This window comes from Chrysemys picta, chromosome 2 (assembly GCF_011386835.1).
Source record: "Chrysemys picta bellii isolate R12L10 chromosome 2, ASM1138683v2, whole genome shotgun sequence".
Taxonomy (NCBI): domain Eukaryota; kingdom Metazoa; phylum Chordata; order Testudines; family Emydidae; genus Chrysemys; species Chrysemys picta.
The window spans coordinates 288,707,106-288,733,179 of NC_088792.1; the positions used below are offsets into that span (position 1 = coordinate 288,707,106).

At 63.1% G+C, this 26,074-nt stretch overlaps 2 protein-coding genes and 1 non-coding gene across 6 annotated transcripts in view; 2 read left to right on the forward strand and 1 right to left on the reverse strand.

Moving 5' to 3' along the window:
* The first annotated feature begins 3,392 nt into the window (after nt 1-3,392).
* Nucleotides 3,393-18,753, forward strand: SLC39A4 (solute carrier family 39 member 4). Of its 2 annotated transcripts, XM_005291170.4 has the most exons (12): nt 3,400-4,254; nt 7,477-7,761; nt 9,805-10,009; nt 10,720-10,970; nt 11,704-11,875; nt 12,236-12,408; nt 12,836-12,997; nt 13,648-13,755; nt 14,184-14,238; nt 15,237-15,389; nt 15,727-15,914; nt 18,473-18,753. In XM_005291170.4, the coding sequence occupies exons 1-12, from the start codon at nt 4,045-4,047 to the stop codon at nt 18,602-18,604; spliced, it is 2,094 nt and encodes a 697-aa protein (XP_005291227.3). In that variant the 5' UTR covers nt 3,400-4,044; the 3' UTR covers nt 18,605-18,753. The 2 variants fall into 2 exon arrangements, with proteins under 2 accessions (XP_065438328.1, XP_005291227.3); XM_065582256.1 differs by lacking the exon at nt 15,237-15,389 and having other exon boundaries at nt 3,393-4,254.
* TRNAR-CCG (transfer RNA arginine (anticodon CCG)) lies at nt 14,587-14,659 on the reverse strand. The gene has a single exon. It is a non-coding gene; the product is annotated as a tRNA-Arg (tRNA).
* A 4,765-nt stretch (nt 18,754-23,518) lies between the features above and the next one.
* The window catches only part of CPSF1 (cleavage and polyadenylation specific factor 1), a 38,183-nt gene continuing 35,627 nt past the window's right edge, over nt 23,519-26,074 (forward strand). Inside the window, exons 1-2 of one of the 3 annotated variants that reach the window (XM_005291127.4) lie at nt 23,519-23,645; nt 25,067-25,242. In XM_005291127.4, the coding sequence (XP_005291184.1) occupies nt 25,099-25,242 (144 nt within the window). In that variant the 5' untranslated portion in view covers nt 23,519-23,645; nt 25,067-25,098. Of the gene's footprint in view, nt 23,651-24,413; nt 24,550-25,066; nt 25,243-26,074 lie in introns of those variants that run through there. The other 2 variants (XM_024102641.3, XM_042861308.2) reach the window with 2 other exon arrangements.

Below are 26,074 nucleotides of genomic sequence, written 5' to 3' on the forward strand. Positions count from 1 at the left end.
TGAACCAAGAACTTTGCCATTACTGTATGTAATTGATTCCATTTAACCAATTCTAACTCTCATCTCTATCTTTTTCCTTTTATGAATAAACCTTTAGATTTTAGATTCTAAAGGATTGGCAACAGCGTGATTTGTGGGTAAGATCTGACTGGTATAGTGACCTGGGTCTGGGGCTTGGTCCTTTGGGATTGGGAGAACCTTTTTTCTTTTACTGGGGTATTGGTTTTCATACCCAGTCATCCCCATAAGAAGTGATGCTGGTGGTGATACTGGGAACTGGAGTATCTGAGAGAATTGCTCGTATGACTTCTGGTTAGCCAGTGGGGTGAGACTGAAGTCCTCTCGGTTTGGCTGGTTTGGTGCCTTGATAATAAATGAACTCCAGCCTTGGGCTGTAACTGCCCTGCTCTGAGCAATTTGTCCTGAATTGATGCTCTCAGTTGGGTCTCGCCAGAACCAGCATCGTTACAGCGGGTTCACTGAACGGTGCCGGCCAGACGAGGGTTAGACAGGAGGCGTTTGCTGACGAGGTGGACAGACTGGTGTGGCAGGGGCTGTCACACATGTTAAGCTCCAGCCAAACTCTCTCTTGCTGAGACAGAGAGAGGGGAACCACAGAGGCTCCCCAAGGAGAGCGTCACGCTCCCCTCCAAATACCACAGCCAGCAGCGTTTGTTCTGTTTGGGGCGCCCCTGTTCAGAGCCTGTGGGGACTCTGCTCCCCCAGCGGAGCTACAGCCAGTCCTTTCTCCCATGCAGCACACGGGCGTGGCAGTGGTGCTCCAGGACAGGGGCATCCGATATCATCCTGCCTTGTGAGCTGGCATCCGGGCGCCGTCCCTGCAGCCAGGGGTGGTCAGAACTTGGACAGAAAATGGATCAATAAGAATGGACAGACTGAGTCAGACCATCTAGCCCAGTTTTCCGCTTTCCAGCAGCGGCCAGTGCCAGGTGCCCCAGAGGGAATGAACAGAACAGGGCAACCATCACACGATCATTCCTACAAAGCGCTCTGCCCTCTCACATCCACTGCAGCTGGCATGTCTCTGACTGTCTTGATCTAGCAGTCCCTCTGCCCTGAGCAAGGCCCGTCACCTCACGAAGTTTGGGGTCACATTTTGTCTGGGCTGAGTTTTAGGTTCTTGTCCCCGCATCACTGTAGAAAAGGCTGGTCGTTTTCAGTCACGGTCTCGTTCCGTGTCTGTGTCATTGCTCCCGTCACCTGCATGGAGGATGTCGTCTGCCTTATGTTCACCCCAGGTGGCCCTTCTGGTGCTTGGGTGGGTTTTGACGCTGGCAGACCAGGTGCCAGCCCATGCCAAAGTCGCCATGTCTCAAGGGAACCCCGACAAATACGTCGCTGGGACTGGCCTGGCTCACCTGCCCGCTGGAATTGTTCAGATTGGTTTTAGGCTTCTAAGAATGTGTTTAATGTTTAGACTTTATTGAATCCTGCCGGCATTAATCTCACGTCTAACATCCGTATCCCCTAGTGCAGGGGTCCCCAACGCGGTGCCCGCGGGTGCCATGGCGCCCGCTGGGGCATTTATGTGCGCCCGCCTAGTGCCCAGCAGGGGAGAGAAGCCGGGGCCCTGTGCCTACTGGGGACAGAGTACTCCGGGTCTGCGGGCACTGGTGTTCTCTGTCCTTGCGGCTTCTCGCCGGCTTCTCTCTTCTCTCTGAATTCATATATTATGTAAAATTAAATAGGATGTTTTTCGTATTATTTAATGTACAAATACAAAATAAGCCTTGAAAAATTGTTGGCGCTTGCCACACTCTTCTGAAAACATGAATGTGCCACTGGCCACGAAAAGGTTGGGGACCACTGGCCTAGCGTAAGGGAACATCTGAGCGGTTGGATTGGGAGCCTCTGTGACCGTCAAGCAGAAGAGAGACATTAACCAGTGTGAAGTGCTGGCTCCAGTGGAAGGTGTCACGTCCTGCCCCACAGGGAAGGCCCATCGACACCAGACGGACCATTGTGGAAGGATAAAGAGGACAAAAGATGGTTGTTTTTCTCTCCCTTTCATGAAGTTGAATCATGCACATGGATTCTTCCTCCCCAGGGCGGCTGGAACCCGTCACCTGCTCTCCTCTGCTGGGGTCTCACTGCAGGTATTCCTGGGGCTGTCCTGCCCCCCTGGGCTTCCAGCCCTTCTCCTGAGGCTTCGGCTGCACGCCCCGCGGCTGAGCATCTGTCTAATGTGAGATCATCGTCCTGGAGCAGCTGCTCCCGCAGGGGCCGACTATCCGGTCTGGAATTAGGGCTTCTGCCAGCTCCCCGAGATTGCCCGGAGCCAGGGCCGGCTCCAGGGTTTTTGCCGCCCCAAGCAGCGGAAAAAAAAAAGAAAAAGCCGCGATCGGCGGCAGCTCCACCGCGCCGCTTTCTTCTTCGGCGGCAGGTCCTTCCCTCCAAGAGGGACCCGCCGCCAAATTGCCGCCGAAGAGCCCGACGTGCCGCCCCTTCCCCTTGTCGGTCCCAAGTACCTGCTTGCTGCGCTGGTCCAGCCCGGAGCAGCCCATGTGCGTAAGGCAGTAACATGGGGGCTGTCCCCTCCCCCTTGGGCCCCGGGATGCTGGGAAGCTCCAGGCAGTGGTGTCTTGGCCTCGCTCCCCAGTACGGTTCTTTAACAGCTCCACTGTCCTGCCGGTGTCGCCCTGCTGCACGGCCAGGCCTGCGTGCGGCTGGAACGCCTCCTCCCACCGGGTCCAGCGCTGGCCTGTGCTTGTATCTACAGCATCCAGGGCTCCAGCCCGAGAGCCATGGCTCCCACTGCCCTGCCGAGAGCACACGGCTCCGACGCTAGCACCCAGGGCAGCTGAGCAAGTGGGACTTCACTACACCCTGGGCCCTGCTCTGTCCACATGGCCGCGTTGCTCCCAGCCCCACTCCCCCGGTCCACTGGTGCCCCCTCAACAACACACCCTCCCTCCAGGGAGCACGGGCCCCCCGACTCCAGTGCCACTGATCGGGATACATGGGGGACCCTTCCAGCCCCAGCCCAGAATGAACCTTCCTCTCCCCTCACGTGGGGACACTAAAGAATCTGTTGTGGAGTCTAGTGGGTTAGAGCAGGGGGGTTGGGAGCCAGGACTCCTGGGTTCTATCCCCAGCTCTGGGAGGAGGGTGGGGCCTAGTGGGTTAGAGCAGGGGGGTTGGGAGCCAGGACTCCTGGGTTCTGTCCCAGCTCTGGGAGGGGGGTGGGCTCTAGCAGTTAGAGCACAGGAAGGGTGAGTCAGGGGGTTCCTGGATCTGGGAGGGAAGCACGTCCTAGTGGTTACAGCAGAGGGCTGTGACGTCAGGGCGTCTAGCCCCACCTCTGCATTGATTCACTGCATGACCCTGCGTGAGTCACTTCCCCTGGGAGCCCGTTCCCCGTCTGCGGTGCGTGCTGGGGCTGACGAGGCCGGTGTGAGGGTCGGGGCTCGCCAGAGCAGAGCGAAGTGCCCGTCTCCAGCAGAACCACCCCTGCTGTTCACAGTTCCCATGGGGGGACGGGGGCTGGCCTCCGGGGGAGGGAGTTAAGGCACAGAGGGGAACGAATTGGCCCAGGTGGAGCAGGGACCAGGAGCCTGTCGTCCATGTGTCTGCCCCGTGCAGGGTTTCCCTTCCTCGTGGAGGAGCTGGGGCCGCTGGGCGAATGACTGTCCCGTCTCCAGGGCCGGGGCTGGAACCGTGTTGGGCAATAGCCTCGGAGCAGGTCCTGCCTGCTCATTTCCTCCCGGCGGGGGCAGCTCTGCTGACGATGCTGGAGCGGGCACGGCCTCTGCTCTCCTGGCAGAGCAGAGCCCCGCCACTCCCCGGCGGGACAATGGGCTGGGCTGGGTAACTCGGAGCCACCTTGCCCTGCCCCTATCGCAGGAGGATCTGCAGAGCTGGACGGGTTCTGTGGAATGGTTAACCCGAGGCAATCTCACCCTGAGCCAATCACAGGCAGCAGCAGCAAATACCTGCAGGATTAGAGCCACTGCTCCCCACAGCTCTGGCTCTCTGGCCCTGGGGAGCTTGGCCGGAGCCAGCGTGGGCCTCGAGGACACTGCCATGGCGCTCCTGGTGCCCCTGGTTCTGCTCTGCCTGGGGGGGGCTGTGTGCCCGGGGCGAGGGGCGCCGGCGCCCAGCCAGGAGCAGGTGCTGCAGAGCGTGTGGGCCCTGCTGGCGTCGGGAGAAGGCTCTCTGCCCCACGCTGCCCTGGACTCCCTCTTAAGTATCCTGGCGGCCCGTGTGCAGTGCCCAGCAGTGCCGTGTGAAAAGGTAACGCCACAGCCAGGCGCGGTTCGCTCCCCTCCTTCCTCTGCGGGTCGGGAGCAAAGACTGGGTCAAACTCCAGCCCGGGCGGGAGGGGCCGAGGCAGTAGGAACGGCAGGTTCCCAGCCGGGGCATCGCGGCCAGGCCGCGGCAGGAGCACCCTGTCCGGGGGGGAGGACGCGGGGGTGCGACGCAAGGGGGAGATGTTAAGGGAGGGGGCGTGCAGGGATGGCTCCGGCCGGAGGAGCATCTCCCCAAGGGATGGGGGAGCCCTGGCGTAGCCGGTGCATTCAGAACTGGCACTAGCATGTGCCGGGCAGGGGTGGGAGGGTCTCCTGGCTGCCCCGGCTGGTGGCTGGGATCCAGGCCAGCTCCGGCACCCACACCGGGAGGGGCAGGGAGGCAGCTCCTTTGTTCCTGCCAGTTTGCCATCACTTAACCCCGTACTCCCCTGCCGTAAACACAGGGCATCTCTCCCCAGACACAGAACCGGACCCTCGGCCCCGTTTCCCTGGCAGGTTCCTCCCCAGGGCCCCCCCTGCACCAGCCCAGTGTTCGCTAGTGTAGACGGGAGCAGGCAGTTCAAGCCCCTTGTGAGCAGAATCAGCCCAGACTGGCCATGGTCGGTCTGCAGGGGTGGGGTGGAGCTGGGGACCTGCACAGGGGGCTGGGGCAAGCGCCAAGGGGCTGCCAGGGCAGAGCCAGCCTGTGGCCTCGATTCTATTGCGAACATCTCAGCTGCGCCCGGCGGGCTCCGGCTGTTGTCCAGGGCTGCAGTTACTGAGGTGACTCAGAATATTACCATTGACTAGTTCGAATCCCGGACAGTCTCTGGTCAGGGAAATCCCCTAGGAAGTCAGTGGGAGTTTGGCCTGCACTGCAAGGGAGCAAGGCTCAGAATTCGCCCCCCCCCCCCGCTGCCAGCGGGAGCCTGGCATGCCTGTTTCGCACGGGTGTCCATGGCCAACCAAGGGGCAAGGGAGGGGGCATCGGGCCTGTGCTCCGCCCAGTGTGTGTGTGTGCGTGCACTCTGTGTTTGCATGCTCCCCTTGTGTCCAGCGTGTGTGCACTGGGCACGTGTGGGGTGTGCACTGTTCGCAGTGTGTGTGTATATGTGTGTAGCATATGTGCACTATGTGCATTTGTATGCAGTGTGGGGTGCGCAGTGGGTACATGTGTGTGCACACACATTGTGGGGTGCGCAGTGCAGGTTGCGCAGTGTGTACGTGGGGGGTGCACACAGTGGAGGTGTGCAGTTTGTACATGCACAGTGTGGGGTGTGCAGTGTGTACATGTGTGTGCTGTGGGGGTGCACAGTGTGTAGGTGTGTGCACCCGCAGTGCGGGTGTGCAGTGTGTAGGTGTGTGCACCCGCAGTGGGGGTGTGCAGTGTGTAGGTGTGTGTGTGTGTGTGTGTAGTGTGTACGAGTGTGTGCAGTGGGGGTGCACAGTGTGTAGGTGTGTGCGCCCGCAGTGGGGGTGTGCAGTGTGTGCACGCTGGGGATGTGTGCAGTGTGAAGTGTGCAGTGCCCGAAAGCTTATGCCCAAATAAATCTGTTAGTCTTTAAGGTGCCACCAGACTCTTTGTTGTTTTTGTGCAGTGTGTAGATATGTGTGTGTGTGTGCAGTGTGTAGGGGTGTGTGTGTGTGCAGTGGGGGTGCGCAGTGGACGTGGTTGTTATTTTGCAGGGGAGCCGTAGACCCCGGGCGGATCTGCTATCCCCGTGCGTCTGGGGAAGGCAGAAGCCCCCTTACTGCAGTAGTGGGACCCTCCTCGGGGCTGGGCCTCAGCCGCTGGAGCAGGGGACTCAATCGCGTGGGACTGGCTGTGAGCTGCAGGCCGGGCACTGCCCGTGGGTCTCTCCCAGGCTCCAGCGCAGACCCAGAGACGCTGGCTGCCTGGGTGACGCGGTCTCAGCCAAGCTGCCTACGCTCCCCCCTCCGTGGTACGTCCACACTGCAAAGCAAACAAGCAAACCCCGGGCCCGTGGCAGAGGGTCTCAGAGCCCGGGCCTGCAGCCTGGGAGTCACAGCACCGTGCTCAAAATAGCCAGAGTTGGGGCTCTGAGACTAACCCCCCTCCAGCCAAGCCTGGCGCGGCTACAGGGCCATTGCCCGAGGCTGGAGATCGGGCTCTGAGACTGGCTGCCCCGGGGAGGGCGGTGTTTTGCACCGGAGATGAACCCACTGACCCCTGGCTGGAGCATGCAGGGAGCTGGCCGTTCCCTGCTGCCTGGGACTGGGTGCTTTGCATCCGCACAGGACCCCCGGCCAGCCACGCTCGCCTGATAAGAGCTGCTGAAGGGTAGATAAGAGGCAAACGCTCCCCTAGGACAGGGCTACCCTGGGACTGGGTTATCAGTAGGGTCCCTTCCTGACCTGGACACCATTGGCCCTGTCCTAGCATCACGTCCCAGGGACGACCACGCCTGCGTGTCACTGAAGGGCGTGTCAGTGCGTCGGGCCTACCAAGAGCGTGGTGTGCGAGCTCACCGCCACCTCCCTGGAGCGAGCGAGCCCAGCCTTACCCCCACCTGACATGGGGAAACCGAGGCATGAGGTGGCAAACACAACCGGCCTGCTGGTCACGGGTGCCCGGTGCCCACCGCCCCCGAGAGCTGCTGGGTGCTCAGCATGGCCCAGAATCCGGCCACACGTCCGGGTGCCCATGTCAGGTGTCCGACTGTGAGACCATCGGCCCAGCTGTCAGCGCCCGTGGTGCAGAACCCGCTGATGCTTCCGAGGGGGAGCTCAGCCAGGGATGGTGCCCAGGGTCCACCCTGTCCCTCTCAAGGGGGCTGAGGGCTCAGGGGAGGGTCCTGGGATGGGAAAGGTTGGAAACCGTTGGCCTAGACCCTTCCCCAGCTCTCTGCTGCTGACTGGAAGCTCACACAGCAACAGCCCGGAGCCGGGCACTGGCAGGGTAGCCGCTGGGGATCCCAGCTCCTCGGGCCCCAGGCTCACTGCCCCAAGGGCGCCAAGGTCTGATGCTGGGGTCAAATGTCCCCTTTGAGCCCAGTGCCAAACGTCACCTCGAGGGGCTCCCCACCCCGCAGCTGGATCGGGGTAGTTACCCCTAGCCCTGAGCCGAGGCAGGCGTGGCAGGGCACGCCAGGCATCCAGTGGCTCTGCAGGCCCCAGGCCATATTCCCAGCTTGTCACTGCTGGCGAGAGGCTGCCGGGTCTCAGTGCGGTGTGGTGTGTGCCAGCTCTGCCCCTCTCCCCACAGTGCATCTCCGTGACGGATGTCTTCACGCTCGTGGGCAAGGCAGGGACGGGCGACGCCAACCTCACGGCTACGGAGCTCCCGCAGCTCGGTGCCGGCGTGCTGCTCTACCTGACAGACCCCGCGGCCACCTGCGCTGCAGTGAGGGGCGGCCAGTGGGTGGCCGAGGCCGGGGCCTTCCTCACCAGCTTCTCCAGCGGGAATCCCGCTGCGGGGCCCACGGCGGAGAAAGTGGCGGAGCTGCTGGGAGGCATGCGGGAGAATTACAGAGACGCAGACAGGCACCAGGTAAGAGTGAGTGTGTGTGTGTGTGTGACTGCTCCCTGCTGGGGAATCCGGTGTGTGTCACTACTGCCCCCTACATTGGGGTTACAAAACTGTATGGAGGGCTGGGTAGGGAAGGCGGTGCCTCCCCAAATAGCCTAGCCCCTGCCCCCTATCTGCCCCCTCCCACTTCCCGCCCCCCTGAGAACCCCTGACCCATCCACCGCCTGGCCCTTTTAAATCGTCGCCACTACCCCGGGGCCCCCCCAGCTATTTAAAGGGCCCGGGGCTCGGGCTGGAGTAGCGGCGGCTGGGAGTCCTGGGTCCTTTTAAGTTGCCGGCCTGGGGAAGCTGCCCCCTGCTGGCGTGGTCGGCTGTGTACTGGCTCTTGCTGGTATGCCGTACCGGACAGGGCCGGCTCACTTTCACCTCTGGGCTTGGGGCTTTAGCCCCATGGAGTGGGGAGCATGGGCCTGGAGAGGTTGGGTCCGGGACTTTGACTGGGGGTGGCACTCTGAGTAACGAGGCGAGGCCTATTTCCCAGTGCTGGGTCTATAAGCAGCAGCCCTGGAATTTGGAGCAGTGACATCACAGATGAGCCCGTCACTATAACTGTGGGGTCACTAGTTACCAGCCGTGCGATGGGCTGTTCTTGCTGCGGGTTGTGGGCAGGAGACAGGACTCGCCCCCGGCTTTGGTCCAGTGGATTAGGCTGGATTTTTGTGGCCACACACTGGAGTCGGGATGTTAATAACATTTTGGGCACAAGCCGGGTGCGGTGCTCTGGAGGTTTGCACTGCTCCCTGGTGCACCAGTAGCCGACGTCGATTGAGTTGTTTTTTGTACAGTCCCATTCTCTGTCCCCCCCAACCCCCTCCCCCAGCACTGACTATTAAACTCAAGTCATGCAAGCCCCGTGGCATGGCCGTGCTGCCAGCCCTGGCAGAGCTCGGGGGTGAAGTCAGCTTAGAGTCCCTCTCTGAAAACACCAATGCTCACCGCCAGGCCTGAGTGCCCCAGTGGTTCTGTGTGCCGGGATCCTGGCCCATTGCAGGCCCAGTGCCCTCTGCGCACGAGGCCTGTGCCAGTCAGTGGAGTGCGGATGGGGCCAGGAGTCTGTCACCCCCCCCCGATCACCCCTGCTGACTCGAGCCACCGGGTCCCAGCCGGGCTGCCCGCGTCACTTGCCGGTCGCCTTGCCCCGGAGCAGCGCAGGCAGGGCCGTGGGACAGTCCGGGCGGTGCCAAGGGCCACCCGAGAGCTGGAGCGAGGCAGCCGCGTGAGCCGGGCCCTTTCCAGCCAAGTGGCGCTGCCGGGGCTGCTGGCGAGAGAGCTGGGACTGCGGCCAAGGAGGAAATTGGCTGGTTCCACCTGTTAGCAAACAGCTCCTAGGACTGAGGCTGGAACTGGCCGGCAGAGCCCGGCGGGGGTGTCCAAACCACCAGCTGCGACCCCCCCTCCTCGAACCCTGTGTAGGGAAAGGGGCCAAAGTCCCCCCGGGAGCCTATGGGACACCCTGATCTGTCGCTGTCACGCTAACGCCTTGCCCCCCTCCCCGAATCACCAGATCTCACCTCTAGGGCACGTCTCGCGGTACCTGGGGGAGGGTCCTAAAGCTCCAAGCCCTGGAGTCAGGGGATTACGGGAGACTCGCAGCGCAAACGCCCAGCAGCTTCCAGCCCTCCGGGCTGCTGAGAAAAGCAGGAGACGGCCACCCCCCGAGCTCCCCCTTTGGTGTTTCTAAGCCCATCCCATTGATGGGGGGCCTGGATCAGGCATGTCAGCTGCTGCTGTTCCCCAACACCCCTAGCTGGGGAGCTGGTCTTGACCCCCAGGCCTGTGCCCCCCAAGCCACAGGACAGCTCCCAGAGCCTGTTGCAGTGCCCGGACTCATCTCCTCTTGGGGGGCACTTTCTCACTCTCCTTCCCCTGTGTGTCCCACCCCCACGCCGCCGAATCCACCCCACACTCTCCCGCATGGTGACTGGGGGAGCCCAGACCCACGGGGCAGAGGTGGGGCTGGTTTGGGACTGGGAGCCGTTCTCATCAGCCCTCTCCCCCCCACAGCCATGCCTGGACGCGGAGCATGTCCTGCAGAAGAGCACCGTGGTCTCCGGCCGGGTGGCGGCTGACGTGGCCAGCCGGGTGCTGGTGACGGTCACATACCACGTGCTGCTGGGGGACTGCTTCCACGCCCTGCCGCCCCCCCACTATTTCCTGGGGTACATCTTCCGTCGCTACGGCAACGAGTCCCAGAACCTGACGCTGGCAGGTGAGTCAGGGCAGCCGTGGCTGGGGGTAACCGAGGGCTCGATATCCCCCACACCCGGCTCCTCCTCACAGGGCTCCAGAATCCTTTGCAGCAGGCCACTGGGGGAGGGCTTTGCTGAGCCCCTGCCCCTTGGGAAAGGCTGGCACAGGGCGATGGGTCCTGCGGCCCTACAGCGGGCGCTTGGCACGGGTTTCCCTGCCACCGGGCCGTGTGCCACCTGCTGGCTCCAGGTGTGAGCAGGGTGCCCTCCGGTGGCAGGCTCAGGGACGGCGCTGGTTCCGAGAGGCCCCCGGGCACAGCCCCGCTCCGCCCCCCGGCAGGCTGATGGCCTCACGCAGGCTGCAGTGTCCCCATTGCAGGCCAGAGAGCTGGGCTCCCCCGCAGCCTGGCTGGGCTCTCCCCTCGCCCCGGGGGAGCCGGGCTCAGAGGGGGAAATTCCTGCAAAGCCCCGTCCCAGCCCCTGCCGCAGCAGTGCCCTCTCCGGGGTGGGGGGGAGCAGCCGGGATGTTCCACTCCTGGAGCTCTGGGCAGCTTGCGCGCCAGCATCCCCGGGCCCCAGCCAACTCTGAGCCCAGGGGGTGAGCCCTGGGGTGGGGGACGGGGCAGGAGGCTGCAGTGACGGAGCGGGGCGGGGGGCTGCAGGGGAAGGGGCACACCTGCTGAGGGGCGACTGGGCTGGGAGCGGGCATGACGGGCTTGGCCTGTGACAGGCCTGACCGCACTGATGGGCCAGCTGGCCTTGGGGCCAGAGGACGAGCACACGGACCATCACCATGACGACGAAGCACACGCCGATCACCACGAGGAGCCCACGTCAGCTCCCCACGACAGCCAGCGCCCCGGCAACCACACAGCCCCCGGCGATCACTTGGACACTCACCACGGCGACACGGCCAGGCGGCTGAGCCGGAGCCTCCCCGGGCAGAGGGAGCCGGACGATGCCAGTCTCGTCTGGGACACGGTAGGCAGCGGGGCTACAGCTGTCCCCATGCCGGCAGTCCGAGGGACCCGGAACCCAGGGCAGGGGGCGTCTGGAGAATCATCGGGTTAAAGGCCAGAGGGGCCCAGATCAGAGTCTGACCTCCTGAGTGTCACAGGCCCCCAGCACCCCCAGGCGAACCCCCCAGCCGAAACGTGGCCAATGCACCACAGCCCACAGGCAGAGCACAGCAGGGACTGCAACGGCAGGGCAATGTCCCAGTGAGCTACACCCAGCTAATCCTGCAAGTGACCCACACGCCCCAGAACAGAACCCAGGAGTCCTGACTCCCTCGCCTCCCAGGGCTGAGAACAGGCTTTCTCAGGGCCGTTGGTACCCGCCTGGCAGCAGCCTGGCTGGGCAGAGGCCTGGGGAATGTTTCCCACCTGCGTTGGAGTTTGGGGCCGGAGTCGTGTCCTGCTGTCTGGTTCACAAGGGGCAGCCGCAGCCCTCGGGGCAGGAAGCAAAGAGCCACCAGCCCAGGCAGTGTGGCAGCAAGAGCGTCGTGCTTGGTCCTTGGGCTGGCAGCGAACCTGGGCAGGGCAGGCGGAGAACCAGGAAACCATCTGGGGGTGGGTTGGATCCATGTCGCTGGAGCCGGCACGAAGCCCTGGAGAGGCCGCTATCCTGGCTGAGGGCTCTGGGCCGCGGGGGGCTCAGATCCGTGGCTTGGGTGCCGCCGACTCCGTCAGTAACTCCCCATCTGTGTTTCCAGATGTGTCTGAGCCCCGGCGACCTCCTGGAGATTTACAGCCTCGACCCCGACGCAGGGATCTCTGGCCCGGACTTCACCAGCCTCAGCCCGGCCCTGCTCCAGCAACAGCTCAGCGGGGCCTGCTCTGTCCCTCACCTGAGCGCGCCTGGCAACCGACTGACCGAGGCAGAGAGTGAGGCCCTGTCTCCTGCGCGGGGCCCCATGGCTGGGCTTGGCGGTGCCCGTGGGTTAGAACAAGGGGCAGCCCCCGGGGCGTGCGGACATCTCTCCATTTCAAAGCATCTGGGGGTGGGGCGGGAGGCGGTGCCCATGGGGGCACAGCCCCTAACGGCTCGGGACTGAGGACAGTGCCTTGGCCCTGCCCCCTCCCGTGTCCGTGCCCTGCGGGGGCAGACCCCAGCTCCTGCTTGCCTCAAGTGCCTGGGGAGGAGCTGGACGGGGGCATCTGGCTGCCTGGGATTTCCGCATCCTGCCCTGTGCAGGGCAGTGCGGGGCTCCGGGCCGGGATGGGTAACACCCGCTCTCTGTGCAGGGTACATCTATGGCTCGCTGGCCACGCTGGTGATCTGCCTGTGCGCGCTGCTTGGCATCGTCCTGCTCCTGTGCACCGCTTGTGCCAGCGCCTACCCTTACGTCATCCAGGGCTTTGTCAGCCTGGCCGTGGGCTCGCTCACTGGGGACGCCCTGCTCCACCTCATCCCCCAGGTGAGCAGCTGGGCCCGCTCCCGGGGACTGCGTGCACAGCTCGGAAATGGACGTGGGTGGACACCCGGGGGGCTGTGTGCCTGGGCACGTGGGCCAGTGCACGTGAGTGTACATGTGGGCATGTAGGCATGTGAGTGTGCGTGTGGGCACGTGGGAGTATGTGCACATGGGTGTGCGTGCGGGCATGTGGATGTATGGATGGGCACATGGGTGTGCGTATAGGCACGTGCGAGTGAGTGCAGGTGAGTGTGCAGATGGCTGCGTGTGTGCTGGCCAGTGTCGGGGGAAGGCGAGCATGCACATGGGTGTGTGGCACTGGCAGGGGCGTGTGCTTACACACGGGGAGTGCGCAGGCAGAGAGGGGGAGTCCCCACATGCCCAAGCGAGCCCCCACCTTGGCTGAGACTCCCTCGTGCTGTCGTTGCAGTTCCTGGGCCTGCACTCGCACGCAGATGAGGGACACGCGCACGGGGCTGAGGAGGCCGGGACCAGGGACACCATCTGGAAGCTGCTGGCCGTGCTGGGCGGCATCTATGTCTTCTTCCTCCTGGAGAAGTTCTTCAGCGTCCTGGGGAGCAACGAGCCCGAGGTCTGGGGACGAGGGAGGCAGGGGGCAGATGGGGGAGGGAGGTGGGGTATTTTGGAGAGGCGGGGGGCACAGAAAGAGCAGGTGCTCTCCCCTGACAGTCAGCACTGATCCCAATGCCCCAGTGAAGCACTAGGGGGCGCTGTGGTGCAGGGAGCAGGGTGGGGCTCCGTGGGGGCTCAGCAGGGGGCGCTGTGGTGTGGGGAGCGGGGCTCGGCGGGGGGTGCTGTGGTGCGGGGAGTGGGGCGGGGGCTCAGCGGGGGGCGCTGTGGTGCGGGGAGCAAGGCAGGGGCTCAGCAGGGGGCGCTGTGGTGCAGGGAGCGGGGTGGAGGCTCGGCGGGGGGCGCTCTCCCCGGCAGTCAGCGCTGACCCCCATGCCCTGGGGGTGGGGGTAGTGGGAGCTGTGCTGCTGGAATGGGTTAAAGATCTCCTGGCCCTGCCCCGCGTCTCAGCCAACACCCCGTCAGGCGCTGCCTCCCTGCCGTTCCCTGCAGTGCCTGTTGGGCACAGGTGGCGCGGGCGCTCCGTGCTCTGGGCTGCGGGTGGCTGTTGCACCTGCCACGCCCCCGAGGCAGGTGCCCATGGGGCCCGTGGGCCACTCCCCGTCGGTGCCGTGGGGGGCGCTGGGTGAGCTGTGTGTGTTGCTCCGGCAGGAGGAGGCTGGCGGGGGGCACCCGCACGACCACGCCATGTCCCTGCAAGTCTACCAGGCCGAGCAGAGGAGGAAGAAGCAGGAGAAAGGAGCCTCGCAGGCCGACCTGGTAAGGCCCAGCCCCCAGGATGGGGCAGGGAGGGGGATGACGTAGGCTGCAGGGCAGGGCCAGCCAGGTGAGCCTCACCCACTGGGCAGCACCAGGTACAGCCCAGTGGGCACGTCTCTGAATGTCGCCTTGCCCTTGCTACCTTCACGGCCCGGCACAGCTCTGGGGCCGGCCTGGCAGTGAAGGGGTTAAGGGGCAGCTCTAACAGGGGCCGTGCCTGCGTCCTGCTCACAGCTGGATGGAGCGGGGCGCGTGTCCCATGCCAGCTGTGCCTGGCCTTGCGGGGGGCTGTGGCCAGGGGTCTCAGGCTCACTACTGAGGTGAAGGTCTGGGCCCCATGGGGCACCCCCAGGCAGCTGCTGCCAGCAGAGGGCTCCCCGGGGTGAGGGCCAACCCTCATGCTCCCTGTCTGTCCCTCCCTCCTCCAGGTCACCGCGGAGGAAGCCAGTCTCAGAAAGACGGGGCAGGGGAGACGCAGCCGGGGTGAGTGACGCAGCCTTGTGAGCCCCTCATGCCACTCGCCAGACCCAGCAACCCCAACCCCAGACCCCCCAATCAACTCCCCACCCCAACCCCCACGCTGTGGGGCTAGGCCAGGGAGGAAGGAGCGGCTCAGGTACTGGAAGGCTGGTGCTGAGGAAATCCCTGGGGCAGGGGCTACCCTGTGTCTGGGGACCAGGCAGGTGGGGCCCTACAGCCTGTTACCCGCAGCTCTGGGGCGAGCCAGCCAGGCTTCCCCTTTCTGACTGCTGCCCTCGCCCCACCCCGAGACACCTTTCAGCTTCTCCCCCAGCTTAGCGGATTGGGAAAAGCAGAAATATTTGTTATCCCCAACCCAGGTGGGACTTGAACCCACAATCTCCAGCTCCGGAGGCTGGTGCCTTATCCATTAGGCCACTGGGTCTGCAGTGAGGGAATGCCTCTCACACACTGGCATAATGAGAAGGGCTTGGCAGTGTTCGGCCCCAGCAGAGGGACCAGGCCTGGCAGGACTTTCCCGCATGGGGCCGCGTGGCTCCTTGGGGCTTCATGACCCATCCTGAAAGTATCCGCCGTTCACTGCTGTCAGAGACGGGAACCAGGGCCACTGGGATGAGCCTCTGCAGGAGGAGGCGGGCATCCTGGAAAGCTGGGCCTGGGGGTCTGGGTGGGTGGGACAGGGGGCCCCAGGCTGGCTGGATCTGGGGCAGGGAGTCCGAGGCTGGGTGGGTCTGGGGGGCTGGGTGAGGCAAGGAGGTCCCAGGCTGGCTGGAGCTGGGGGTCTGGGGCAGGGGGCCCCAGGCTGGTTGGGTCTGGGGCTCTGTGGCAGGGAGCCCCAGGCTGGCTGGGGCTGGGGGTCCGGGGGTCTGGGGCAGGGGGCCCCGGGCTGGCTGGGTCTGGGGGGCTGGGTATGTGGGGTAGGGGTCCCCAGGCTGGCGGTGGTCTCTCCATTGGGAGGGGACCGGCCCCTGGCCCAGCCCTGACTGCCCCTCGCTCCGCAGAGCAGCGCATGATCCCCTACATGATCACCATCGGAGATGCCATCCACAACTTCGCCGACGGGCTGGCCGTGGGGGCTGCCTTCTCCACCTCCTGGAAGACGGGGCTGGCCACGTCGCTGGCCGTGCTGTGCCACGAGCTGCCACATGAGCTCGGTGAGCGGCTGCCCCGGGGGTGGGGAGTCGCCGGAGGCTCAGCCGCACTGGGCCGCCCCGAGGCCGTGCAGGGGGGTTATTCAGCCCAGACCCCCTGGGGCCCTTCCCAGGGACTCCGGTCCGGGACCGGCTCAGAGCAGCTCTTACCGGGCTAGCTGGGGGGTGACTCCTGGCCCAGCCCAGGCCAGCCAGGCTCCGGCTGGGCCAGTCCAGGGGAGGTGACGCCCAGCCCAGGCTGGCTAAGGGCGGCTCCTGCTGGCCTGGCATAGTGGGGGGTGACCGGCAGCCCAGGCTAATGGCAGCCCCCCCTGACGTGGTCTCGTTCCCGCCCTGCCAGGAGACTTCGCGGCCCTGCTGCACGCGGGGCTGAGCGTCAAGAAGGCCTTGCTGCTGAACTTCAGCAGCGCCCTGACCGCCTTCCTCGGCCTCTACATCGCGCTCTCGGTGACGACGGGCGAGGAGTTCCAGGCCTGGATCTTCACCGTGGCCACGGGCCTCTTCCTCTACGTGGCCCTTTGTGACATGGTGAGCGCCTCGCACGCAGGCGTCCCCGGCTACTGACCCCCGCCCTGCCCCCACGCCCAGCTCGCCAGAGGGGAAAGGTCCGAGCCCTAATCCAAGGGTCCCACTGAGAGCTGAGTCTGGGAGGGGGACAGCCCAGGGGTGGGCTAGCCGGGGCTGCGGGTCGGGAGTGAGGGGTGTCGGCAGAGCTGGGGGAGGGAGGAACCCAGGGGTGGGCTAGCAGGAGGCTGCGGGTTGGGGGTGAGGGGTGTCGGCGGAGCTGGGGGAGGGGGGAGCCCGGGGTGGGCTAGCAGGGGCTGCGGGTCGGGAGTGAGGGGTGTCGGCGGCGCTGGGGGAGGGAGGAACCCAGGGGTGGGCTAGCAGGAGGCTGCGGGTTGGGGGTGAGGGGTGTCGGCGGAGCTGGGGGAGGGGGGAACCCAGGGGTGGGCTAGCAGGGGCTGCGGGTCGGGAGTGAGGGGTGTCGGCGGAGCTGCGGGAGGGGGGGAACCCAGGGGTGGGCTAGCCGGGGCTGCGGGTCGGGAGTGAGGGGTGTCGGCGGAGCTGGGGGAGGGGGGAACCCAGGGGTGGGCTAGCAGGGGCTGCGGGTCGGGATTGAGGGGTGTCGGCGTAGTGGCATGGGGGAGGGAGCCTAGCACTGGCTCTCTCCTCAGGACTGGGTGCCCCTCGTTTTCATTAGCACAGAGTTCTCCCCTGAATTCAGTGAGGTGACGGGGGCAGAGCGCAGCGGGTGCCAGAGCCTGGCGATGGGGGGCAGGGCCTGCTGCAGAAGGGAACAAAGGGCCCCTCGGCTCAGGGGCCAGGACTGCGCTCGCTGGGCCCCTTGTAAGCCCTGCCGTCCTGGGGGAGCCCAGAACCCCCCCTGTGTCACTGCAGCCCCCTCCGTGCCCTGTCACTCCCTCTCTGTCCAGCCCACAAGCACCGCCCGCCTGCTCCCGGCCGGGGGGTTCGGCAGAGCTCCCCAGCTCCTCAGGCTGGCGGGGGTGCAGCAAGCCCGCTCCCCAGCCAGGGCGGATCCCAGCACCGCACGCGCAGGGGCTGTGGTGCAGAAAGCGGGGGTGGGGACTTGCTAGGGGGTGCTCTCCCTTCAGGGTCCCTAACGGCTGTGGTGTGCCGGCCCAGCGCTAGGGGGCGTAAAACGCAGGCCCCTGATCTCGTGCACTCAGCAAAGCTCGCCGGGTACTTTCCCCTTGTGACAATGCGGTTCTGGCGGAACCCAACTGAGAGTGCCAACTCAGGACAAATTGCTCAAATAGGGCAGTTACAGCCCAAGGCTGGGGTTTTTTCCACCTCTAAGGCAAACCAAACCAGCCAGACTAAGAGGACTTCAGTCTCACCCCACTGGCTAACTGCAAGTCTCACAAGCAATCTCCTTAGACACTCCAGTTTCCCAGTATTACCACCAGTACCACTCGTTATGGGGACAAATGGTTATGAAAACCAATACCCAGTAAAAGAAAAAGGTTCTCCTGATCCCAAAGGACCAAGCCCCAGACCCAGGTCAATATACAAATCAGATCTTACCCACAAATCACGCTGTTGCCAATCCTTTAGAATCTAAAATCTAAAGGTTTATTCATAAAAGGAAAAAGATAGAGATGAGAGTTAGAATTGGTTAAATGGAATCAATTACATACAGTAATGGCAAAGTTCTTGGTTCAGGCTTGCAGCAGCGATGGAATAAACTGCAGGTTCAAATCAAGTCTCTGGAATACATCCCCCGCTGGGATGGGTCCTCAGTCCATTGTTCAAAGCTTCAGCTTGTAGCAAAGTTCCTCCAGAGGTATGAAGCAGGATTGAAGACAAGATGGAGATGAGGCATCAGCCTTATATAGTCTTTTCCAGGTGTAAGAACACCTCTTTGTTCTTACTGTGGAAAATTACAACAAAATGGAGTCTGGAGTCACATGGGCCAGTCCCTGCATACTTTGCTGAGTTACAAGGCGTATCTGCCTTCTCTCAATGGGTCCATTGTATAGCTGATGGTCCTTAATGGGCCATCAAGCAGGGCTAGGCAGAGCTAACACCAGTTTGTCTGGGATGTCACCCAGCAGCATAGCATAAGTTTGAAATACAGACAGTATAGAGCCAATATTCATAACTTCAACTACAAAAGTGATACACACATATAGACAGCATAATCATAACCAGCAAACCATAACCTTGTCCTAGACACCCCATTTGATCCCCTTTATACAAGATTTGCGTGCCACTACAGGACCTTGGTTGCAACAATGATCTATATGGTCCCAGATTATATCAATAACGTCACACCCCTGTCCTGGCCAGACCCCCGTGTGGGTGCTTCCCTTCGGCCCCCCTGCAGTGGGATTTGTCTGGGCAGCGGTGCTGTGGCCGTGAGCCAGCTGCCCTGGCTCACCCCAGAGGTGGCTGCATGTCAGTGGTGGGCGCTGCTGGGAGAGCTGTGGGCCAGGCGGTGCTGTAGCCTCTGACCAGTCGCCCCCCCAGGTCAGAAGGGCAGCCGGGGCCACGCGCCCCAGGCTGGCTCCGGACCGGGCCCGGTGGCTGCAGGCCCTGCCCTAACCCGCCCCCTTCCTTTCCAGCTGCCGACCATGATGAACGTGAAGGACAAGCGGCCCTGGCTTCTCTTCGCCCTGCACAACCTGGGCCTGCTGGGGGGCTGGGCCATCCTGCTGCTGCTGTCCCTGTACGAGGAGAACCTCACCCTGCTGTGACTCCTGCCCGGCCCCCCACGGCCCTGAGCCCACAGGGGGAGGTGGGGCTGCTGCCAGGGGGCCGGCGGCGCAACAAGCAATGGGCATGACTGAGGGGGGCTGCTCGTTACTGATGCCCGGGGACCATCTGCCAGCGGTGGGGTCCCTGGTGGGGGAGGGACGGGCGCCGCACAGAGCACCCTGTGCCCGTTTGTGCTATTTATTGGGAGAGCAACACCCCCTGGGCCCTGCACGGGCACTCAGAGGGCTGGCACCGTTCACACCCACCCCCGGGCCCTGCACGGGCACTCAGAGGGCTGGCACCATTCACACCCACCCCCCGGCCCTGCACGGGCACTCAGAGGGTTGGCACCGTTCACACCCACCCCCGGGGCCACGCGCGGGCACTCAGAGGGTTGGCACCGTTCACACCCACCGCCGGGCCCCGCGTGGGCACTCAGAGGGCTGGCACCGTTCACACCCACCCCCGGGCCCCGCGCGGGCACTCAGAGGGCTGGCACCGTTCACACCCACCCCCGGGCCCTGCACGGGCACTCAGAGGTGAGGCACCGTTCACACCCACCCCCGGGCCCCGCGCGGGCACTCAGAGGGTTGGCACCGTTCACGCCCACGCCCCGGGCCCCGCACGGGCACTCAGAGGCCTGGCACCGTTCACACCCACCCCCCCGCATCTGAAATAGCAAATAGCCCCCTCCCCGAGGCTCGCCAGACTAGCAAGGAGGAGTGGGTCGAGGAAGAGGGTCCCCAGGGCAGGCACCCCAAACACAGATTTCAGGGACACTCCTCCCCCGCCCCAGGGATCGCCCCTCCCGCAGCACTGCTCGCCCAGCGCAGCTCCGCTCCCTGGGGCTTGGCTCAGGTCCTGTGGCCCTGCCCCCTCAAACTGCCCCAAGTGCTCTGCCCCCACGCTGCTGGGGACAGCCCCACTGGACAGGGATGGCCTGGGGCTCCCTGGCAGGCCCATCACTTGCTCAGCCGCACAGCCCAGCCGTGGACCCCAAACTCCCCCCACAGGGCCCTCTGCCCCACGCCGATCCCATGTGGGAAAGAGCCCAGCCACATGCCGCCCCTGTTCACACTCGGCCCTGCCCTGCAGGAGTGGGGAGAGGGGACAGGGCTGGGAGGAGGCCACCCGCTTGGTTGTGCCGGGGGATCTGTGACGGCTCGTGCCAGGCCCCAGGCCCCAGGCCGGGCTCCTGCCCATCTGCCCCATGGACAATAAAACGGTGCGTCTCCCAGGCGCTCTCTGCCTTGCTGTGGGCGAGGGTGGGGCTGTGATGGACCCGGGGCAGGGGGGACTCTAGGAAATAAGCAGGCCTGGCAGTGGGGGTGGGACGTGCCCGGGCACCTGTGCCAATGGGGCCCGTAAGTGGCTGAAGGTTCCAGCCCCCTCTGGCAGCTGCTCAGAGCCGTGCCAGGGGCTGGCAGGTCACAGGGCCAGTCCTCGGGAACGGGCACTGCCTAGGCGCTGAGTTTTCTTTTCCCCCGGGGGTGCTGCACCCCTGCTCTGTCCCAAGGCCCCGCCCCCGCTCTGCCTCTTCCTGCCCCCGCTCTGCCCCCTCCCTTGAAGCCCCACCTGCCCACCGCTCCCTGCTCTCCACCCTCCCTCAAGTGCCGCCCCGAGGCCCCGAGCCATCTGTGGCTGCTTGGTGCAGAGCACCTACTGGTTTTTTTCCGTGGGGGCTCCAGCCCCGGAGCACCCATGGAGTTGGCGCATATGGGGCACGGCCCCAGCCCCCGGCACTGCAGGCCCTGGGCCAAGAGCCACGTGGGCCAGAGTCTCAGGAAATCTCCCAGGTCAGGGAGGAGCTGGTCACAGGCGGGACAGCTTGGAGACCAGCCCTCAGGTGCCAGACAGCCCTGGCAGCCAACGGTCTCTCTGTGTGCCCCAGGGCAGCTGGGAAACCAAGGCCCCCTCCATGGCATAGTTTGACATCTATTTGGGGGGTCAAGGGGCTTAATAAAATGTAGAGGTCTGATTTCCGGATTTACCGAACGTTAGCGGTAGTTAAATTACAATGGACTTGAAATCACAAAGACAGTTTACATTCCTTATTTAATCACTTTTTATTTTAACTTAATTATTTGCCATGTTTACCAGCTACCACTCAGAAATCAACATTAACATAAAAACAAATTCTTGACTAAGAGAACCGAGCACTCTTGTGTAATTATGAATCACGTCTCCCTGGTTTGAGAGTTACAGAAGCATGGTTTTAATATAGAAATACTGTCTTCATCTTCAGGTAGAAGCAATCGGCTTTCCCTTGGGTTAGCTTTTCTTGGTTTTCAAGTAAAATAATTTGACGAGCCTAAATTAAAACGGAGCAATATTTTACTCAAGTTCAAACTTGTAAAGGTCACATAGTCCCGTCTCTGTAGGTGCTTTGCATCATCCTCTAGACTCGAATCGAAAACGTTATTCCTGCCATAGGTTTGTAGAGGAATTTCTCAAGGTGCTGGATCTAATTCCCATGGAAATCAATAGGAGTCTTTGGCAAAGTCTACTCTACACACTGCTGCAGTCTAACAACATCACTCGGGGGTGTGAAAAATCCACACCCCCCCCCGTGCTACATAGTTATACCGACCCGAGGGGCCCCCCCGCCCGTAGGCAGTGCTATGTTGGTGGGAGAACTTCTCTCTCCCAGTGGCTCCCATCTTCTCCAGACTGCTACAGCAGCGCACCTACATCTGTGAAATTGACCAGAATGGGTGTGAATTTGGCAGGGCCCTACCAGGATGTGTCTAAAGACACCTCTTGATTCCATCCCTATCGATTCTGTACAACTGCTCCATTTGGGTGTCCAGTGAACCTGGGTCCGCTTGTGAGCGAGGACCTGAAATCACAGGAACTTCAGTTGAATTCAGCTTTCAGTTTGTCCCCAGACTCCGGGCAAGCAGGCGGGAGGGACAGAAAAGGGAAAGCAACATCTACAAAACAAGATCTCTAGATCTCTAGCTGCACATACGTGCTCTTGATGGGACTTGTATCTTACCCTTTGCATGAAGCAGATCTGCCTGCATCACTTGCCACAGAGTTAATGGTATTTTTAATAACCACATTGTATTTATTATCCTTACAAAATGGAAATAAAACCCTTATATGACGTATGACCAAATATGTCTTTCAGAAAGACCAGGAGATCAGATTTTCTCTTTGCCTTTGTCACCTTTTTAGAAGGAAGTACACCCCGTTCTCCTGGGGTGGGAGGGCCGCTTTCTTTTGTTGCTGTTCAGTAAAACAACAGTCTAAACTGTCTTCTCAGCCCAAAACAGACCCTGTCCAGTAATTACGCTTTGCTTCAGCACATGCAATGCCCACATCAAACCAATCCATTGCTAAAGCCTGTCTCCTGCCCTCCATGCCAGGCACACCAGGATAGCGAGTGAGAGGGACAGTCTCACACACATGCCCAACCCTGGCCCCCAATCCAGGTATGGGGCAGGCAGGCTCAGCCTGGCAGGATTCAAGTTTGGAGGGGCTCAGTGTGGGGATCCAGGTGTGGGGGTTGTGTGTGGGGGCTCAGTGGGGGCTCAGATGTGGGGGGGATGCGGATGCACAGGGGCTCATTGGGGGATTGTAGGTGTGGGGTGAGGGGTTCTGTGGGGGGCTCAGAGGTGGGGGGGATGCGGATGCACAGGGGCTCATTGGGGATTCTAGGTGTGGGGTGAGGGGTTCTGTGGGGGGCTCAGAGGTGGGGGGGATGCGGATGCACAGGGGCTCATTGGGGATTCTAGGTGTGGGGTGAGGGGTTCTGTGGGGGGCTCAGATGGGGGGGATGGTGATGCACAGGGGCTCATTGGGGGATTCCGGGTGTGGGTGAGGGGTTCTGTGGGGGGATGCGGATACACAGGGGGTCATTGGGGGATTGTAGGTGTGGGATGAGGGGTTCTGTGGGGGGATGCGGATGCACAGGGGCTCATTGGGGATTCCGGGTGTGGGGTGAGGGGTTCTGTGGGGGGCTCAGATGGGGGGGATGGGGATGCACAGGGGCTCATTGGGGGATTGTAGGTGTGGGGTGAGGGGTTCTGTGGGGGGCTCAGAGGTGGGGGGATGCGGATGCACAGGGGCTCATTGGGGGATTCTAGGTGTGGGGTGAGGGGTTCTGTGGGGGGCTCAGATGGGGGGGATGGGGATGCACAGGGGCTCATTGGGGGATTGTAGGTGTGGGGTGAGGGGTTCTGTGGGGGGCTCAGAGGTGGGGGGATGCGGATGCACAGGGGCTCATTGGGGGATTGTAGGTGTGGGGTGAGGGGTTCTGTGGGGGGCTCAGAGGTGGGGGATGCGGATGCACAGGGGCTCATTGGGGGATTGTAGGTGTGGGGTGAGGGGTTCTGTGGGGGGCTCAGAGGTGGGGGATGCAGATGCACAGGGGCTCATTGGGGGATTGTAGGTGTGGGGTGAGGGGTTCTGTGGGGGGCTCAGATGTGGGGGGATGCGGATACACAGGGGCTCATTGGGGGATTGTAGGTGTGGGGTGAGGGGTTCTGTGGGGGGCTCAGATGTGGGGGGATGCGGATACACAGGGGCTCATTGGGGGATTGTAGGTGTGGGGTGAGGGGGTTCTGTGGGGGGATGCGGATGCACAGGGGCTCATTGGGGGATGGGACTCTGCAGGGCTCCAGCTGAAGGTGGTTGGGGCTCAGTGTGGGGGGGTGTCCGGGTACTGGGGGGGCTTAGCAGGTGGGGTCCAGCCCTGTGCGACCTCTGCCCCCCGCCCCCGGTTCCGGTCCCGGGCTCAGCCCCCAGCTCCTTCACGGCTCGCGGCCGGCCGCGTGGAGCCGGGCAGGGAACCCAGGCGTCCTGGCGCAGAGGGACGGGACCGAGCCGCTCCCCGGGCTCGAACCCCGGCAGCGGGGCGGCGCAGGCGCAGTCTACTTCCTCGGGGGGGCGTGGCTGGCCCCGGCTCTATGGTCCCAGGTAGCTCCGCCCCCTCGCGGGCCGCTCTAGCTCTGACGTCGCTGCTCTCTATGGTGGCCTCAGCCCGGCGGCGGGACCCGGCGCTTCCGGCGGCTGCATGAGGAGAGGCGGGGGGGCGGCAGGTGAGGGGAGCTCTGGGAAGGTGCGGGGGTAGCCATGGCTGGGGGGGGTGAGGGAGGGAGTAAGGTCTCTGGGGATCCCTGGGGATGAGGGGGTAGCCAGAGCTATGGGGGTGTGTGGAGGGGTCTGTGGGGGGGAGGGATCCCTGGGGGGTGAGGGGGTAGCCAGGGCTGGGGGGGGGTGAGGGAGGGAGTAGGGTCTGTGGGGGGAGGGATCCCTGGGGGGTGAGGAGGTAGCCAGGGCTGTGGAGGGGGGTGAGGGAGGGAGTAGGGTCTGTGGGGGGGAGGGATCCCTGGGGGGTGAGGGGGTAGCCAGGGCTGTGGAGGGGGGTGAGGGAGGGAGTAGGGTCTGTGGGGGGAGGGATCCCTGGGGGGTGAGGGGGTAGCCAGGGCTGTGGAGGGGGGTGAGGGAGGGAGTAGGGTCTGTGGGGGGAGGGATCCCTGGGGGATGAGGGGGTAGCCAGAGCTATGGGGGTGTGTGGAGGGGTCTGTGGGGGGGAGGGATCCCTGGGGGGTGAGGGGGGTAGCCAGGGCTGGGGGGGGGTGAGGGAGGGAGTAGGGTCTGTGGGGGGGGGGGAGGGATCCCTGGGGGGTGAGGGGGTAGCCAGGGCTGTGGAGGGGGGTGAGGGAGGGAGTAGGGTCTGTGGGGGGAGGGGGTCTCAGGCGGGGGAGGAGGTAGCCATGGCTGTGGGGGGGTATGGAAGGGTCTGGGGGGTTGGTCCCTGGGGGAGGTGAGGGGGTAGCCAGGCCTGTGGCCCCCGTGTTTCATAGGGGTCAGGCCCCTGGCAGGGGACTGCGGTGAAGATCCCTGGGTCCCTCCAGGCAACGGGGCTTGCTTGCTATATTGTTCACACCCAGAGCCGATGGGATCTGCTGTGACTCGGGGGGAGAGGAGGTTGCAGGCCAGTATGCCCCCCCGCCGCCTGTGTCCTGGGCCCCAGGGAAGGCGTGCTGTGGGGCTGCGTCCTGGGGATGGTCCCTGCAGCCCGGGGGTTAACAGCTCCCCTCGTTCTGCCCCAGCGTCAGGCTCTGATTGGCGCCGGGAGATTCCTTGGCTAAGGTGCTGGGGTGGTTTTCATTCGAAACAAGACTCAAATCTCGCTTGAGGAATGTGGCCGCCGTCATGTCTTCAGCCCAAGAGCCAGTGACTCCCCCAAAGAGCAGGGTGAAGATGTTCCCTAGGGGAAACGTTTTCCTCATGGTTGGCAGGAGGCTTAGGCTGCCAAGGCAGGGCCTGTTCTTATGGCCAAGGATCTGGTGTGCCCAGGGGAGAAGGCTTGGTCTCTGGGATGTCACCCTTTTGCAGCGCTAGGCTCTCTCACCGTCTTGCAGGGCCTGGGACAGCAGTAGTCTCTGGGAACCCTGGGGTTATCGGTGGTTCTCGCAGCTGATTTGTCTTTCTCTGTCCTTTGTGTCCCTGGGCAGGTTGGTGGCCTTGACGTTCCCCAGGGATGTATGCAGTGTACAGACAAGCCCACCCCCCGACGGGGGTGGAGTTCTCCATGTACTGCAACTTCTTCTCCAACGCGGAGCGCAACCTGGTAGTGGCAGGAACGTCTCAGCTCTATGTGTACAGGCTCAACCATGACTCAGAGGTACCTTGTCCTCTCGCCAAACCATCCAGCAATCCCACCCCCCAGCCCTCTGTGTCTTTCTGTGCTACAGATCCTATCTATGTGCGTCTACGGGGTGCCTGTGATACCAGGGACAGGACTCAGTGACTCAGGAGGTCCCTTACAGTCCTGTGTTCCTAACTCAAATCCAATTTGTGTTTTAATCAAATTAAAGCATTCTATTTTTTGTCCCCTGGGACCTCAGAACTAATTCTTCTCTGAGTGGAGGTGCAAAAACATAAAAGCTTTGGACACCTTCCAGGAAATTTCATTCATAAATCACAAAGGAAAGAGGAAATCTGGAACTGTGTTTGTAAATTATTATTCTTGTTTATTACTTGTATTTCCATAGTGCCTAGGAGCCTTAGTCATGGACCAGGACCCCCCTGTGCTAGGGGCTGTACAGTGGGGGATGCAGGTGTTGGGGGATCTGGATGCACAGGGGCTTGTTGGTGGGGTGGGGAAATCTGGATGCAGTGCTAATGGGACTCTGCAGCAGGGGGGTCTGGGTGTGGGGGGGTATGAGTGTGGGGTGCTCAGTGGAGGATCCAGATGCAGCTGGTTGGGGCTCAGTGGGGCAGGGACCCGGGTGTGGGTGGCTTGTCAGGGTGGTCCAGGTGCAGGGGGAGTGGGGCTCATCGGGTGTGGGGAGGTCTGAGTGCGGGGGTATGAAGCTCAGCAGGAGGGTCTGGGTATGAGGGGGTCTGGATGCACAGCGGATGGGGGAGCAGCTCCCTGCACAGGGATCCCACCTCTTGCAGCTGTGGAGTGATGAGTGCAGGAAGTGGGGGTGGGAAGTTTGCAGAGCTTCCTT